Consider the following 14234-nt stretch of genomic DNA (forward strand, 5'->3'; position numbering starts at 1 on the left):
CTACTTCCCAGGATAGTCCCCCATTGTTTGTACAGCCTACTTTCTTTATTCCTAGCTGTATACCTTTACATTTTGTTCTATTAAAAGATATATTCTTTGCTTGCACCCAGCTTACCAAGAGATCTAGATTTGCTCTGAATCAGTGACCTGTCCTCTTCATTATTTACCACTCCCCCAATTTTTGTATCATCTGCAAACTTTATCAGTGATGATTTTATGTTTCTTCCATGTAATGAATGAAGAAGTTCAATAGTATATAGGGCCCAGAACCGATCCTTGGGGGACCCACTGGAAACACACATGCTTGATGATGATTGCCTGTTTACAGTTACATTTTGAGACCTATGAGTTAGCCAATTTTTCAATCCATTTAATGTGGGACACGTTAATTTTATATCAGTCTAATTTTTTAATCAAAATGTTGGGCAGTACCAAGTCGAACACCTTACAGAAGTCTGTGTATATTACGTCAACGCTATTACCTTTATCAACCAAACTTGTAATTTCATCAAAAAAGATATCAAGTTAGTTTGCCAAGATCTATTTTCCATAAAACCCTGATGATTTGCATTACATTACCCTCAACTGATCTGCTATCTTGCCTGGAATCAATGTCAGGCTGACAGGACTATAATTACCCAGGTCATCTCGTTTACCCTTTCAAAAAATGACCCAATGTTAGCTTTTTCCAGTCTTCCAGAACTTCCCTGATGCTCCAAGACTTATTGAAAACCAACAGAAACAGTCCAGAAAGCTTGTCAGCCAGCTCTTTTCAAACTTTTGGATGCAAGACATCTGGACCTGCTAATTTTAAAATGTCCCACTTCAGTAGCGGACATTTAACATCCTCCAGAGATACTAGCTGAATGGAAAGATATGAGTGGAATGATTATTATTACCATGTGATGAGACTATATCATATGTTTTTCCCCCAAATATAAAACAGAAATATTGATTGAATGCTTCTACCTTTTCTGCGTTATTATTGGTTGTTCTACCATTTCCATCTAGTAATGGACCAATACCATTGTCAGAATTCTATTTGTGCCTGATATATTAAAAAAACTCCTTCTTATTGTCCTTAACTCTGCTAGTCATAGATTTCACCTTGTTTCTGTTTGCTTCCCTTATCAATTTTCTGCAAATGCCTAACTTCTGATATATATTCATTAGTATCAACATCCCCTTTTTTCCATGTATTTCTCTCTCTATATATATTTATTTAATCTCTGCTCTCTCTTCCACTCTAAACCAAGTCAGTTTTTTAACTAGCACAGTCTTTCTCAGTTCTCGGATTGAAGCTTTTTGTGCATTAGTAAGGTGTTCTTAAATGGTTTTAACTGGGGTAACTCGTAATTCTAGTTCCACCCAAGGGAGTCTGTACTGGGGTAACTGGGAATCCCAGCCCCATCGGGGGGGATCTATACTAGGATATCCATGTGCCACAGTGGGATATGTCTATATCAAACTGTGAAGCCCATTTTGTATGATGTAACCCTGATGAAGGTGAACCTATTTAAATGCCTCCAGCCAGCCTCCCTGCCCAGCCCAGGAGCATGGCATCTTGCTAAAGGCCCAGCATGGAGAATCCACCAGGATTCATAATCTGTAGCTGTCATGGGCAAATGACTCTCGAGTGGCGAGCTACCCAGCTGGACCTCTTCTGCACAGGTGCCTGGCTGGGGGAGGGTATGGGAGCTATCTAGCTAACCATCCCGACAAAGAAGGAAGAGAGCGGGGTGCTACACTGAGTAGGTGGCAGCCATTGCCACGTGGAAGCAGAAGAGCAAGGACAGGAGGGAGCTGAACAGCCTGAAACACCAGCAGAGGCCTTGGATGCACAAGCTGGAGGAGATCCCGCAGCATGGGGGTTTGGGACTTTTGTTATTTTCCAGAGATCCGTTACTCTTGAGCGCTTTGGAAGAGTAAAGTGACTGTGGTTCAGAGCTGCCTTTGCTAACTCTGTGTTCCCTGCATTCCTGCCGTATTGTCCCTAAAGAGGTTAAACTAGAAGCCCAGAGCACCCACAGCCAGTGGGATGTGTGTGTAAGTAACTACGAGTTCAGAAGGCCTGGGGCATCAATTCTGGGGGTGAGGGCAGCTGGACTGCGGAGCCCCATGGGGTCCATGCCTGGGAGGGCAATCAAGAAACCCAGGGCTGGGAACAATGACCTGGCTGGACCCAGACTCAGCTCCACCTCAGTCCCTTCACAACAGACAGGACATAGATCACACGCTGCCAGGTTCACAGTATAATTGACAGAGGTTTGCCTGTGTGTGGCTGGGCCCAGCTGGGCTCTGCAGGATTGGCCTCTTAGGGTGAAGACTCAGCTGGGCCTGGTGCCTCCTCGGTGCCAGGTGGCTCCTCATCCCCACTGTCGATGTCATAGTGGGGTGGGGCCCACCTGTGCCCAGTGCGGTGTGCATACTCCACCACCCGGACATGCCCGTCGGGACCCACCAGCTGCCGGTAGCGGGGGCAGCCCACAGCGTAGAACAGCTGCTCTTTGATCCTGCGGCCCCATTCTAGCCCATGGCCTGGGGTCTCTGCTGGACCCAGCTCCTGTTCCACCAGTGAGCGGAACAGCTGCTGATACTGGCCCAGGGATAGGCCATGGATTTGGAGTGGCTGAACAGCCTGGGCCTTTGCCCTCCTCCTCACCCTGAGGGGCTGGTGGTTGCAGAAGACGCTGGCTGTTGTGGGTCCGGGGGGCATAGAGGCCCAGGGTCCCTGCGAGAAAGGGCAGAGCTAGAGTGAAGGGCCAAACTAGGACTCACCGCTGCTCTCCCCACCCTGCCAGTAGTCCCCTGTTGCTGCCTTGTACAAGACCTGCTGACTGGGGGTGTGGGGCCCTCCCTCCACCTCACATAAGTCAGCCATATAATAACGCCCATGCTGCACCCTCTAGAGGCCCCCCTTCATCTGAGCGTCTCAGCACTTTTTACCCAGTAATTCACTAACCCCACCAGGAAGGAATCATGGGGAGCACTGAGATGGTGATGACTCTGGTGAGGGGCGGGAGATGTTTGTACATGGATCCCTCACCTGGAACTGAGATGGAGCCACCTCTGGGGTGGTGCACAAGGGCTCTTCATACAGGGAACCCTCATTAATGCTGAGATGCAGGTGCCTCTTGGGTGGTGTTCAGGGATTGTTTATACAGGGATCCCCTGGTAGGGTTAGATAAGATGCCTTGTTTGTTCTTGTAGGATCCCTAAGGATCACTGATCTGCATGGGGGTCCTGGCCTGATCTGTGGCTCTGAGCCAGTCCCCCAGATTCCTGTCCTCCAATTGTTACCCAGCTGTACCAGCATTGTTGCCCCCCAACTCACCTGACTAGCTTTGTACCTTGGGCCCTGAAGTATTTGCCGTCTCCTTCTGACTGAGGCCAGCCCTATTCTTTCTGAGTTGGGGGCTCTTCGCACACTGCCCTCAGCGTCTGGCCAGCTGCAGTAGTTGTGCTCTTGTGCAACAATATTCCCAGATGCCCAAGGGGCTGGTGGGATGCTGAGAGCTGGCCATGCCGGGTAAAACAAGGCTGAGCCTGGCCCATGAGGCGTGAAGCCTGTGTGTGATCCTGCGTCTGGGGGCTGCTGCAAGGGGAGGATAGACAGATGAGGGGGTGAAAGGGACTACAGAGCTCAATATTACAGTATCTGACATTTCGCTAGTGAGATCCCAACATGCACTGCAAGCAGTATATATACAGACTGCTGTCCCTGCTACTGAGATGCAGTTGTCTCTGGGATGGGGGCATGGCAACTGTTTACACAAGGATCCCTCATCCAGCACTGAGCTGCGGCTGGCTCTGGGGTGAAGTATGATGTCTGTTTATACAGGGATCCCTTGCCCAGAACTAAGATGCAGCCCCTTCTGGAGTGGGGCACTGGGGCTATTTACACTGGGATCCCTCATCCAGTGGGGAGATGCAGCTGCCTCTGGGGTGGGGCAAGATGAGGCAGCCATTTGACATACACACAACAAACTCCTCCCATCCACTGCCTCTCACCATCCTGACCAGTCCAGGTGCCTCCAGCCCCTCACTGGTGCTGGGCCAGGAATGTCAAGGTTCTGCCCATGTGTGCAGGTTCCAGATGCAAGGCATCACCGAGGAAACATTTGTGGCCTCAGCTGGGATGTTCCAACCTGAGCGGTGTCATGCTGGGTTAGAGAGATGTCTCTCACAGCCCCATCTCACACCACATGTGCCCTCAAAGCAAACTCATCTCCTCTTCCACTTGCCCCGTAGACCAAGAGAGGAGCAAAGAGACTCCACCCCTCACCCAAGACCTCACCCCCCCTGGTTCAGATCAGGCTCCTTGTCTCAGCTCCCATCTCCCTGGGTAAAATAAGGGTGCCACCCCCACATCTATCTTGGAGTAACAGCAGCTGGGCCCCCTGAAATATCTCCTTTGCTCTGCATTTCCCTGACTAGGGGGCCACCTTACTGGGCTGGGTGTGGAGTGGATTTAAGGTACCAAAGTAGATCACGAGGAATCTAGTGGGGAGCTGAGTTTGTAGAGATCATGTCCTAGCACAGTGTCCATTCACTGATGGGGCCCTGGGCAATGTGCATCCCACAGGGACTGGAGATGGGATGCAGACTATGGGCTGCAACAGAGTCTCCTCAGCAGCACATGGCCCTGGCACACAATGGGCTTGTCCTCATTAGACTGGGGAGATTGACTAACAGCTATTCCAGAGTAAAAGCAGCTGCCTGGTAAGCTGCTCCAGAATAGCCCTTGTGCTATTCACACCCAACCTTAATCCAGAATAACTTCACTTTGCAGACAAGCCCTAAAAGAGTCAAAAGCTTTGGGATGGGCAGCGGGGTCATCACTCCTCTCCTCTGACACCAGGGGGCTTGCTTCCACAAGAGAAGAAGGATTGTCTGTTGGTCAGGGCACTAGTCTGAAACTTGGGAGACCTGGTTCACTTCCCGGCTCTGCCACAGACTTACTGTGTGATCTTGGACAAGTCACTTAGTCTTTCTGTGCCTCAGTTCCTGCTCTGTTCAATGGGGATAATAGCCTGGCTCTACTTCCATGGGGTGTGTGAGGACAAATGCAGTAAAGACTGTGAGGCAGTCAGATGCTCTGGTGATGGGGACCAGATTATGTTGGCATAGGCTCAGTGATATAGACAGAGCCTGGGACCTGACAGCTCCTGCGGTGGGGAGGCCGAGATAAGATCCACTGAATGAGGTGGAAAGGGGGTCACTCTAGAGAGGGCATGGCTGGATGTTTCTCTCTGTCCTGGTTATTCTGTGGACCCCCTGTCTGGCGTGTGGCTCAGGCAGCTATTAATGGGTTGGTTCTTAAGTTGGATGTGGGGAAACTGAGGCAGTAAGTGGCGCTGTGACTCACCCCGAGTGACCCAGTGAATCACTGGCAGAACTAGGGATGTAACTCAGGCACACTGATTCCCCGCTCCCCACTCTAACCACTAAGCCCCACTCCGCTCCGGGTCTCTGCCCCTTTAAGGAGGAGCGCAGAACGGCGGCGTTTGTCCCTGGGAGGTTGCCGTCTGCCGCCCTCACATGACCAAACACGGCGGCTGCTCGAGTCTCGCTGCTTCCGGCGCGGAGCCTCCGGTAGTCGGACCGGGTGAGTCCCCAGGACACCGCCCCCCGCCGGGACCTGCTCCGCCAAAATCCCTCAGCCCGGCCCCGCCAGGGGAGACTCCGTGGGAAATACAGGGGGATGGGGGGCTCTGCAGGGGGCTGTGGGGGGAGATACAGGGGGATGGGGGGCTCTGCAGGGGGCTGTGGGGGGAGATACAGGGGGATGGGGGGCTCTGCAGGGGGATGTGGGGGGAGATACAGGGGCTTGGGGGGCTCTGCAGGGGGAAATACAGGGGGATGGGGGGCTCTGCAGGGGGCTGTGGGGGGAGATACAGGGGGATGGGGGGCTCTGCAGGGGGATGTGGGGGGAGATATGGGGGGCTCTGCAGGGGGATGTGGGGGGAGATACAGGGGGATGGGGGGCTCTGCAGGGGGAGATACAGGGGGATGGGGGGCTCTGCAGGGGGAAATACAGGGGGATGGGGGGCTCTGCAGGGGGCTGTGGGGGGAGATACAGGGGGATGGGGGGCTCTGCAGGGGGATGTGGGGGGAGATACAGGGGCTTGGGGGGCTCTGCAGGGGGAGATACAGGGGGATGGGGGGCTCTGCAGGGGGCTGTGGGGGGAGATACAGGGGGATGGGGGGCTCTGCAGGGGGATGTGGGGGGAGATACAGGGGGATGGGGGGCTCTGCAGGGGGATGTGGGGGGAGATACAGGGGGATGGGGGGCTCTGCAGGGGGATGTGGGGGGAGATACAGGGGGATGGGGGGCTCTGCAGGGGGCTGTGGGGGGAGATACAGGGGGATGGGGGGCTCTGCAGGGGGATGTGGGGGGAGATACAGGGGGATGGGGGGCTCTGCAGGGGGATGTGGGGGGAGATACAGGGGGATGGGGGGCTCTGCAGGGGGATGTGGGGGGAGATACAGGGGCTTGGGGGGCTCTGCAGGGGGCTGTGGGGGGAGATACAGGGGCTTGGGGGGCTCTGCAGGGGGAGATACAGGGGGATGGGGGGCTCTGCAGGGGGCTGTGGGGGGAGATACAGGGGGATGGGGGGCTCTGCAGGGGGCTGTGGGGGGAGATACAGGGGCTTGGGGGGCTCTGCAGGGGGATGTGGGGGGAGATACAGGGGCTTGGGGGGCTCTGCAGGGGGATGTGGGGGGAGATACAGGGGCATATGAGGGGTGTGGAGGGCTCTGCCTGGGGGTGGGGGTTGTAAAGAAGGGATGAGACGGAGTCTCTGCCTGAGGGTGCGCCACCAACCATGCAGAGGTGGGGGGCGGAGGAGGGTGGACCCCGGTGCCAGGGCATGAACGTAGCTGTGACCTGGGTGCATCTAATCATTGGTTGCAGGGTCTAAGGGGCCCTTTAACTCAGTGGGTAGAGGAGGGCTAAATGGGATCACACCATCCTCTCTGGTTCCTGGCCACCTCTTCAGGGACAACGCTCTGGACCTGGGCACAGCCCAAGTGGCTCCTTTGCCCTTGTCTGCCATGGGTTTTGCCCCCTGACCTACCTGTAACCCTCTTGTGTGATGCTGCTTAGTCCTGGGGTGAATCCCACCATAGCAGCATCAATTATGTGAGACCATGGTGTCTGTGGGATCTAATAGGAGCTGGGAGCCCGGACTCCTGGGTTCTATTCCTGGCACTGGGAGAAGTGTGGGGTCCAGGCCCAAGGAACCTCTCAGGTAATGAATGTGCCACATATTACATCCTGTTCTCCAGTTGTCCCACTCTGTCCTTTAGCAGCCACCGATCCTCTTGAAGCTGCCCCGTAACACATCATCTTCCTCTCTTCCCTTTGCAGAGAGATAGCTCGGTCCAGAGCAGCACATCATGGAGTGCACAGCACTGGAGAGTCTCATCGAGATGGGCTTCTCCCAGAACAGAGCGTACGTGTGCCCCGCCTCCATCCCCTCATTCCCCTCCCAGGTGTCCACAGGCTGCCTTAGCTGCCACTGCATCTTGACCAGGTCAGGATGCTCCCTACCAGTGACTGGGGGGTCATGGCCTATGGCTGTAGAATGGCAGCATGGCGGGATCTGGTGCAATGTGGGAATGCTCTTTGAGGGGAAGGGAAAATCTAGTGCTGAGAGCAGGACTTCTGGATTCTATCCCCAATGCCGGGAGGAGAGTGAGGTCTAGTGGGTTAGAGGATGGGGACTGGGAGTCCTGTCCCTTTGCCTCAATTTCCCCACCAGCACAGCAGGGATAATGCCTCTGCCCATCCCCATTTCCCTCCACTCCCCCAGTTCTTCAGACTGCAAACAAGTAATGCATATACAACGTTCCCCTGGGACAAGGCTGGAGACTGGCTGTGTCACGTGTCGGAGACACTGTGCAATGATGCCTGTGCTGCACCCCCTTGGTAATACCGAATCAAAGCAGGGGCTGGGGCCAGTTTGATGTTATTTAACTTGAATTCACAACCCCAGCAGCTTGGGCATGCCCTCATGAACAGTATGAGGGGACCGGCCTGGGAACTAAGCCAGTGAGTGCAAACAGCAGGATCTGTTTGAAGTCAAATCTGCTTCATGTATCAAAGCTGGATGTAGGGGGCAGCAGCGTCAGTTCCCTAGCAATGGACCAACTAGAGCAGAACTAGGGTCCTTCTAGCCCTGGCTCCCAGCGTGCTTCAGAGGATTCCTAGAAGCTGTTATAGAGGGTAAGGCCAGAAGGGATCATTAGATCATCTAGTCTGCCCTGTGGTATAGCACAGGCCAGAGAATGTCTCCCAGTTCCCCCTGCGTTGAGCCTGATCACATGTGTTTCACTAATACATCTTCCAGAAGGGCAGCGAGCCTGGACTGGAGATGGAGAATCCACCCCTGCACTGCGGAGCTTGTTCCAATGGTCTATCACCCTCCCTGGGAAAAACGTGCAATTTCTCATTGGATTGTGTCTGGCACCAGCTTCCAGCCATTGGTTCTTGTTCTTCCTGTCTCTGCTACATTGAAGAGTCCTTTAGTGCCGGCTAATTTTTCCCCACTACGTATGCTCTAGTCAGATCACCTCTGTCTTCTTTTCTAATGAACTAAACAGATTGAGCTCTTTTAATCTCTCACCGTCAGGTGTTTTCTTCAGCCCTCAAATTGTTTTTGAGTTTCTTCTCTTCACCTTCAATGGCGCAACACCCAGGCCTTGGCTGAAAAAAACACCCCCCTGAGCGCTGCAAGATACAGCGCTGTAAAGTGCCAGTGTAAACAGTGCCGCAGCTCTGGGAGCGCGGCTCCCTGCACTGCAAGCTAATCCCCATGAGGAGGTGGAGTACGTGCAGCGCTGGGAGAGCTCTCTTCCAGCGCTGGTGCTGCGACCACACTCACACTTCAAAGCGCTGCCGCGGCAGCGCTTTGAAGTTTCGAGTGTAGCCAAGCCCCCAGTTTCAAAGGTAGCACCCAGATCTTGGTGCAGGATTCCAGTCTTGATCTCACCAAGGCCATGAGCAGAAGAGAAGTCACCTCCCTGCTCTTGGGTAGGCCTTCCTAGTCCATAGGAGGGTTTTGAGTGGCCAGCGCTGGGGGTTGGGGGGAGGGAGAAGGGAACTATTTGTGCCTCTGCACCCAAAGGAGTAAGGAGCTGGAGGACAATGTGCCCCGTGAAGGCCTCACCTTAGCTCCCAATATCTAATGATTGGCTCAGCCCTGAAGCAGACAGTATTCTAGTCCTTCCAGTGCCTCCACCAGCGTGAATTATTGCTCCAGTTATACAGCCTAGCACGTGGCTCCTCTGTGTTTCCTGCTGAGTCCCCCTCGTCCCTGGCTCGCGGATTGATGTTACACTGGTGGCTGTGGTGTCTTTTCCAGGTTGGGGTAATGTTCTGTCAATTGGCTGGAGAGGAGGAGACCCAGGTTTGTTCTCAGGGCCTGGACAGTGGCGGTTTGGGTCACCCCATTGAGCTGTCCATCTGTCTCTGGTCTATGAAGCATTTCATGGGTACGATGCTGCTGTGGGAGTGGGGCAGTGATAGAGCTGTGCAGCTCCTGGGTGGAACTCAGCCATGGCTGTCTGTTTCTTTTAGGGAGAAGGCACTGGCGCTGACGGGGAACCAAGGCATTGAGCAGGCCATGGACTGGTGTGTTGGAGTCCCCCTCCCCCTCGATCTGTCTGCGTTTCCATCCCTTGTGACTCCGCCTTCCCCCTGCTGATGCTTGTTCTCTCTCCCTCCTCAAAAGGCTCATGGAGCATGAGAATGACCCTGACGTGGATGAGCCATATGTGCCTCCCCAGGGCCATGTCTTGGGCACGGAGGAGCCACCCGAGGGAAGCACCCCTGAGACTGTGGAAGCCAGAGCAGGTTTGAACAGCCCTGGGGAGTTGCCTGTGCTGGGTGGAGGGGGGGCAACTTTCCCTAACTTATGGGATCCTCTAGGTTGAGCTGTGGCCACATGCACCAGGATCTTGGCTGCTTCTTGGCTGTTCCTTCCTTGAGTGACCCCCTCGACCTGTGCTGGGATCCCACTGACTCAGGGGATGGGCTTTGCCTGAAGGAGGGGCAGGTTGGGAGCCCTGCTGTGGTCCAGGCTCACACGCTTGTGCCGTGGAGTGACGGGGGCTCTGAAGGATCCTGGTCCCACCCTGATGCCCTAGTGCTTTGCTCATTACCTGTGTACCTTGTGTAGGCAGCAGGGGGTGCTCGCCTCTGAGCAGAGGATAATGGAGGCTTTTCTCTACAGATCTTGTGGAGGAGGGCTCGGCGGAAGGAGATGACAAGCACCCCTTGACTGAGGAGGAGAAGAGGGAACAGACCAAGCGGTAGGAAGGCCCCCCTCCACCCCTCTGATTTCCTGGCTGGCAGGGAGAGACCTGTCCCCCTGGGATGCCAACTGCATGGCATGCTGGGAAGCATAGCTCTTGGAGCAAGGGGGATTTGGTCTCTGAGGGGTGTGGGTCCTGTGGGGGCAGGGGCCGTGGAAGGTGGTGCCCACTCCTGTCCCTCTTGCAGGATGATGGAGCTGATCGCACAGAAGCAGCGGGAGAGGGAGGAGCGGGAGAAGCGGGAGACTATTGAGCGGGAGAAGCAGCGGCGCAAGCAGGGCCAGGAGCTTTCCATGATCCGCCAGAAGTTGCAGGAGGATGAGATGAAGAAGATGGCAGAGGAGAGGCGCAGGGAGAAGATGGAGGAGAAGCTGGCCAAGTGAGAGCCCGGGGAGAGTGGGATGGGGATGTGTGGGGAGCGTGTGAAGACTGAGGGAATGGTGGGCAGTGGAATGGGGTACATTGGGGAAAGGGGGAGGCGTGGATGTAGATATGGAACTTGCCCTTGCTGTGACATTGCAGCAGAAACACCCTCTGCTATGCTGCCACCTCTAACTAGGCCTGTTCTTGCAGGCAGCGGGTGCGTGAGAAGATCGAGCGGGACAAGGCAGAGCGAGTCAAGAAGGTGGGTGAGCAGCAGTGGCTGGGTAGGATCCAGGCCTCCCATGGTGGCTCCTGCCACTGCTGTCCCTTAAGCTGGGGGAGGAGTGTGTGAAGAGGTTGTGGAGTGTGTGTGGATTTAGGCTGTATGGGGAAGGGCTGATGAGGGGGTGGGGCTGTGGTGGGTCCCATTCACCCTGTGAGAGCCCATGCTCAGTGCCCTATATGTGGGGAGGGAGATGCCTTGGGCGTGACTTTGCCCTGTGCCTGCTGGGTATGGGTGTGTGTGGCAGGGGGCGCTGTGCGAGTGCTAGGGAGTGGGTGGGTGGGGTCCCTAGGGCAGCCTGGTGAAACCAGCTTGGGCCTGGAAGGGGAACCCACTTGCATCTTGGTGCCTGTCCTACTCTGTGTACCTTTCCCATCCAGTTCGGAGGTGGTGGCAGCTCCCAGGCCCCAGCTGAGCCAGTCCAGGAGACACCGGTGCCCTCATCCCCCAGCCAGGAACCGCCCACGAAGAGAGAGTATGACCAGTGCCGAATACAGGTACTCGGGTAGGGGGCAGCCCCACAGACTCTTGTGCTTCGTCCATCTGCTCCTTAGACACATGCCAGTCCACCCTGCTGTGGGTTCTGGGTGGGTGCAGACAGCAGACCTTGCTGGGAAGGGCGGTGGGGTCCCAGGCAGTTACTGGGATAGTGGCCTGATCTGGCTTGCTGCTGCAGCTCCAGAGGAAGCCCCCTATCTCTGAGGTCACACCCAGGGGTTGCAAGACAAGGAGAACACAGGCAGCTCTCCTCTTAATGCAGGGAGACTGGCCCTCCCAGCATGCTGCCCCACTGTGGCATGGGGCCTGCACTCAGCCGCTCCTGCCCTCCGTCCATGGGGCCTGCACTCAGCCGCTCCTGCCCTCCGTCCATGGGGCCTGCACTCAGCCGCTCCTGCCCTCCGTCCATGGGGCCTGCACTCAGCCGCTCCTGCCCTCCGTCCAGGTGAGGCTGCTAGACGGGACGTCGCTAACGCAGACCTTCAAGGCCAAGGAGCAGCTGGCAGCAGTGCGGCTGTACGTAGAGCTGAACCGCAAGGATGGTGGGGAGCCCTTCCACCTCCTCACCAGCTTTCCCCGCCGCATCTTCACTGACGAGGACATGGAGAAGCCCTTGCAGGAGCTAGGTAAGCCTTGAGCGCAGGGGAAGGCCAAGTGATTGGTTTGAGGGCACAGTTAGCAGCAGAGCTGGGGAACAGAACCAGGAGTTCTGGCTCCCAGCTGCCCTGCTCTGACCCACTAGATCCCACTCTTGTTCCAGGGCTGGGGAACAGAACCAGGAGTCCTGACTCCGACCCCACTACTCCAACCACTAAGCAACAGCGGGGAGTCCTTTGAGAACAGATCTGGGCTGGAGACTCGACTGAGGACCATCCAGCTGTTCCTTTGGGGCCCCCATCAGAGAAGGGAGGGCACAGAGTCTGCTTGTGGGTGGTGCTGCTGGGGACAGGGTCCCGAGCTGTAAGCAGAGAACCCACTGCAAGAGCCAGCTCTGTCCCAGTTGTCCTCATTTGGGCAGGGTAGGCTGTGGCCCTGTAGGCTCTCTGCGCAGTGGAAGCTGCGCCAGCTGTTGGCACCAGCCACCACAGGGTCTTGGGGGAGGATGCAAACCACAGAACACCCAGGGCCCTTCCAGCTCAGACCCCCCTGCTGAAATTACTCCCACTGTCAGGGATCAAACCTGCCCAGCCCCAGGGGCAGGAGTGGACACTGCTTCTCCCCACAACACATATGCACCCGGTTCCTGGCTTCAGCCTGTCTCCTGCCCCAACAGGTTTGGTGCCTTCGGCCGTTCTCATAGTGGCCAAGAAGTGTAACAGCTGAACGACGCCCTGGCTCATGCGTGCTGTGACCGGAGCTCCCTCCCCACCCCGGCCCTGGATTCCTGTGGTTCCCTCTGCCACCCTCACACCGTGGTTCTGCCCCTCCCCTTGCCCGACTGAGCCCAGAGAAGTGACTGACCATTTCGCCTTCCCAGGACTGGAACCCAGCATAGCAGCTGCGGGGGTGTGTGTGTCCAGCTTCCTTGGGGGAGTGCCACAGCGTGAGCCCCAGCACTAGGGACACTAATAAACATCATCTGTTCTGCTGCTGCCGCCACCCATTATTCCCCCATGCTGTTATTGGTGGGTGACAGGAAGGAGGCCCTAGCTGAGCTGGAGGGGGCAGTCAGCAGGCTGAGCTCTGAGCAGACCCCCACCAGCCAAGAGGGGACCCCAGTATAGCTTCATAGTCCAAGGGTCATAGATTTGTTGTGCCAGATGCTGCACAGATAATGCCGCTGCCACTATCACCCCCAGTAACGAAGTCGGGGATCCGATTGTCACACCGGGTGCTGCACAGATGCCTTGCAGCCAAGAGTGGGGTCTGTTGTGGCAAGTGCTGCATAGACAGAGGCTGGGAGGGAAAACTGGAGAAGTCAGAGGGGAAAGGCCTGGGTAGGGAAGATGCCTTGCCCTAGGCAGTTTATGGGGAGAGACTCCTCTGCTCTCTCTACCCCTACAGTGCGATCTGGTCCTACCCACGTGCCCAATGGGGGCAGTATGGGGAGGGGATAGTGCAAAGAAAAGTCCAAGCTCTGCAGGAGGTGCTCTCCCCGTACTCTCAGTGCTGGCTCCAGTGCAGCATTAGGGTGTGGGGAGGACAGGGGGTACTTGCTGTGCAGCACCATACTATCCTCCAGGTGAGATGTGACACCCAGGGCTGGCCCACGGTCAGTAAGAGCTTGAGGTATAGCCCTGGGGGTTGAATGGGCTGCGACTCCCCTTCTCCTGCCCTGGTGCATGGTGCTGTGTGCTCCCCTCAGCAGAGCTAGTATTGCTACCAAGTAGGAGGGAGCTGCATAGGTGAGGAGATGCAAAACAGCTGTGGCTAGGCAGGTCCGGCTCCTACCCTCCTCCCAAGCCTGAGGGAATTAGTGGGTATAGGCAGGAGCCAGGCTGCTGTTGATACCCCCATTGGGGGCTTTGCCCCACTGGCCTGGACTTGGAATGGGGTTTCAAAGCTGCTGTTGAAGGTGATAATTTAACAGAGGGCAAGTGAGAAGGTGCCTGTGTCCCAGGACTCTGCCCAAGCAGTCAGGGCTGAGGGGCCCATTCTAAGGCTCTGTTCCCTGAAGGAGCAGCAGCCCATGGGACACTCTGGGCAGCTTGAGTTATGGGGCCCTTTTGGAGCAGATGTTCCTGCAGTTGGGCTGGGGGGAGCCTCCATAATCCAAACCCTGTGGAAAGGGAATGACTATGGCAGCCTTCCTGAAAAGAGCCTGGCTGGG

The 14234-nt window shown here is 56.0% G+C and overlaps 1 protein-coding gene across 2 annotated transcripts; it reads left to right on the forward strand.

Annotated features, from left to right (window-relative positions):
* Positions 1–5515: 5515 nt before the first annotated feature.
* UBXN1 (UBX domain protein 1) lies at positions 5516–13063 on the forward strand. 2 transcript variants are annotated; one of them, XM_030570353.1, is made up of 10 exons: positions 5516–5608; positions 7373–7457; positions 9584–9637; positions 9738–9859; positions 10239–10317; positions 10508–10699; positions 10894–10945; positions 11347–11463; positions 11910–12090; positions 12738–13063. In XM_030570353.1, the coding sequence occupies exons 2-10, from the start codon at positions 7402–7404 to the stop codon at positions 12785–12787; spliced, it is 903 nt and encodes a 300-aa protein (XP_030426213.1). In that variant the 5' UTR covers positions 5516–5608; positions 7373–7401; the 3' UTR covers positions 12788–13063. The 2 variants fall into 2 exon arrangements, with proteins under 2 accessions (XP_030426213.1, XP_030426214.1); XM_030570354.1 differs by lacking the exon at positions 9584–9637.
* The last annotated feature ends 1171 nt before the right edge of the window (positions 13064–14234 follow it).

The sequence above is a fragment of the Gopherus evgoodei genome, chromosome 7 (assembly GCF_007399415.2).
Source record: "Gopherus evgoodei ecotype Sinaloan lineage chromosome 7, rGopEvg1_v1.p, whole genome shotgun sequence".
In the NCBI taxonomy this organism is placed as follows: Eukaryota; Metazoa; Chordata; order Testudines; family Testudinidae; genus Gopherus; species Gopherus evgoodei.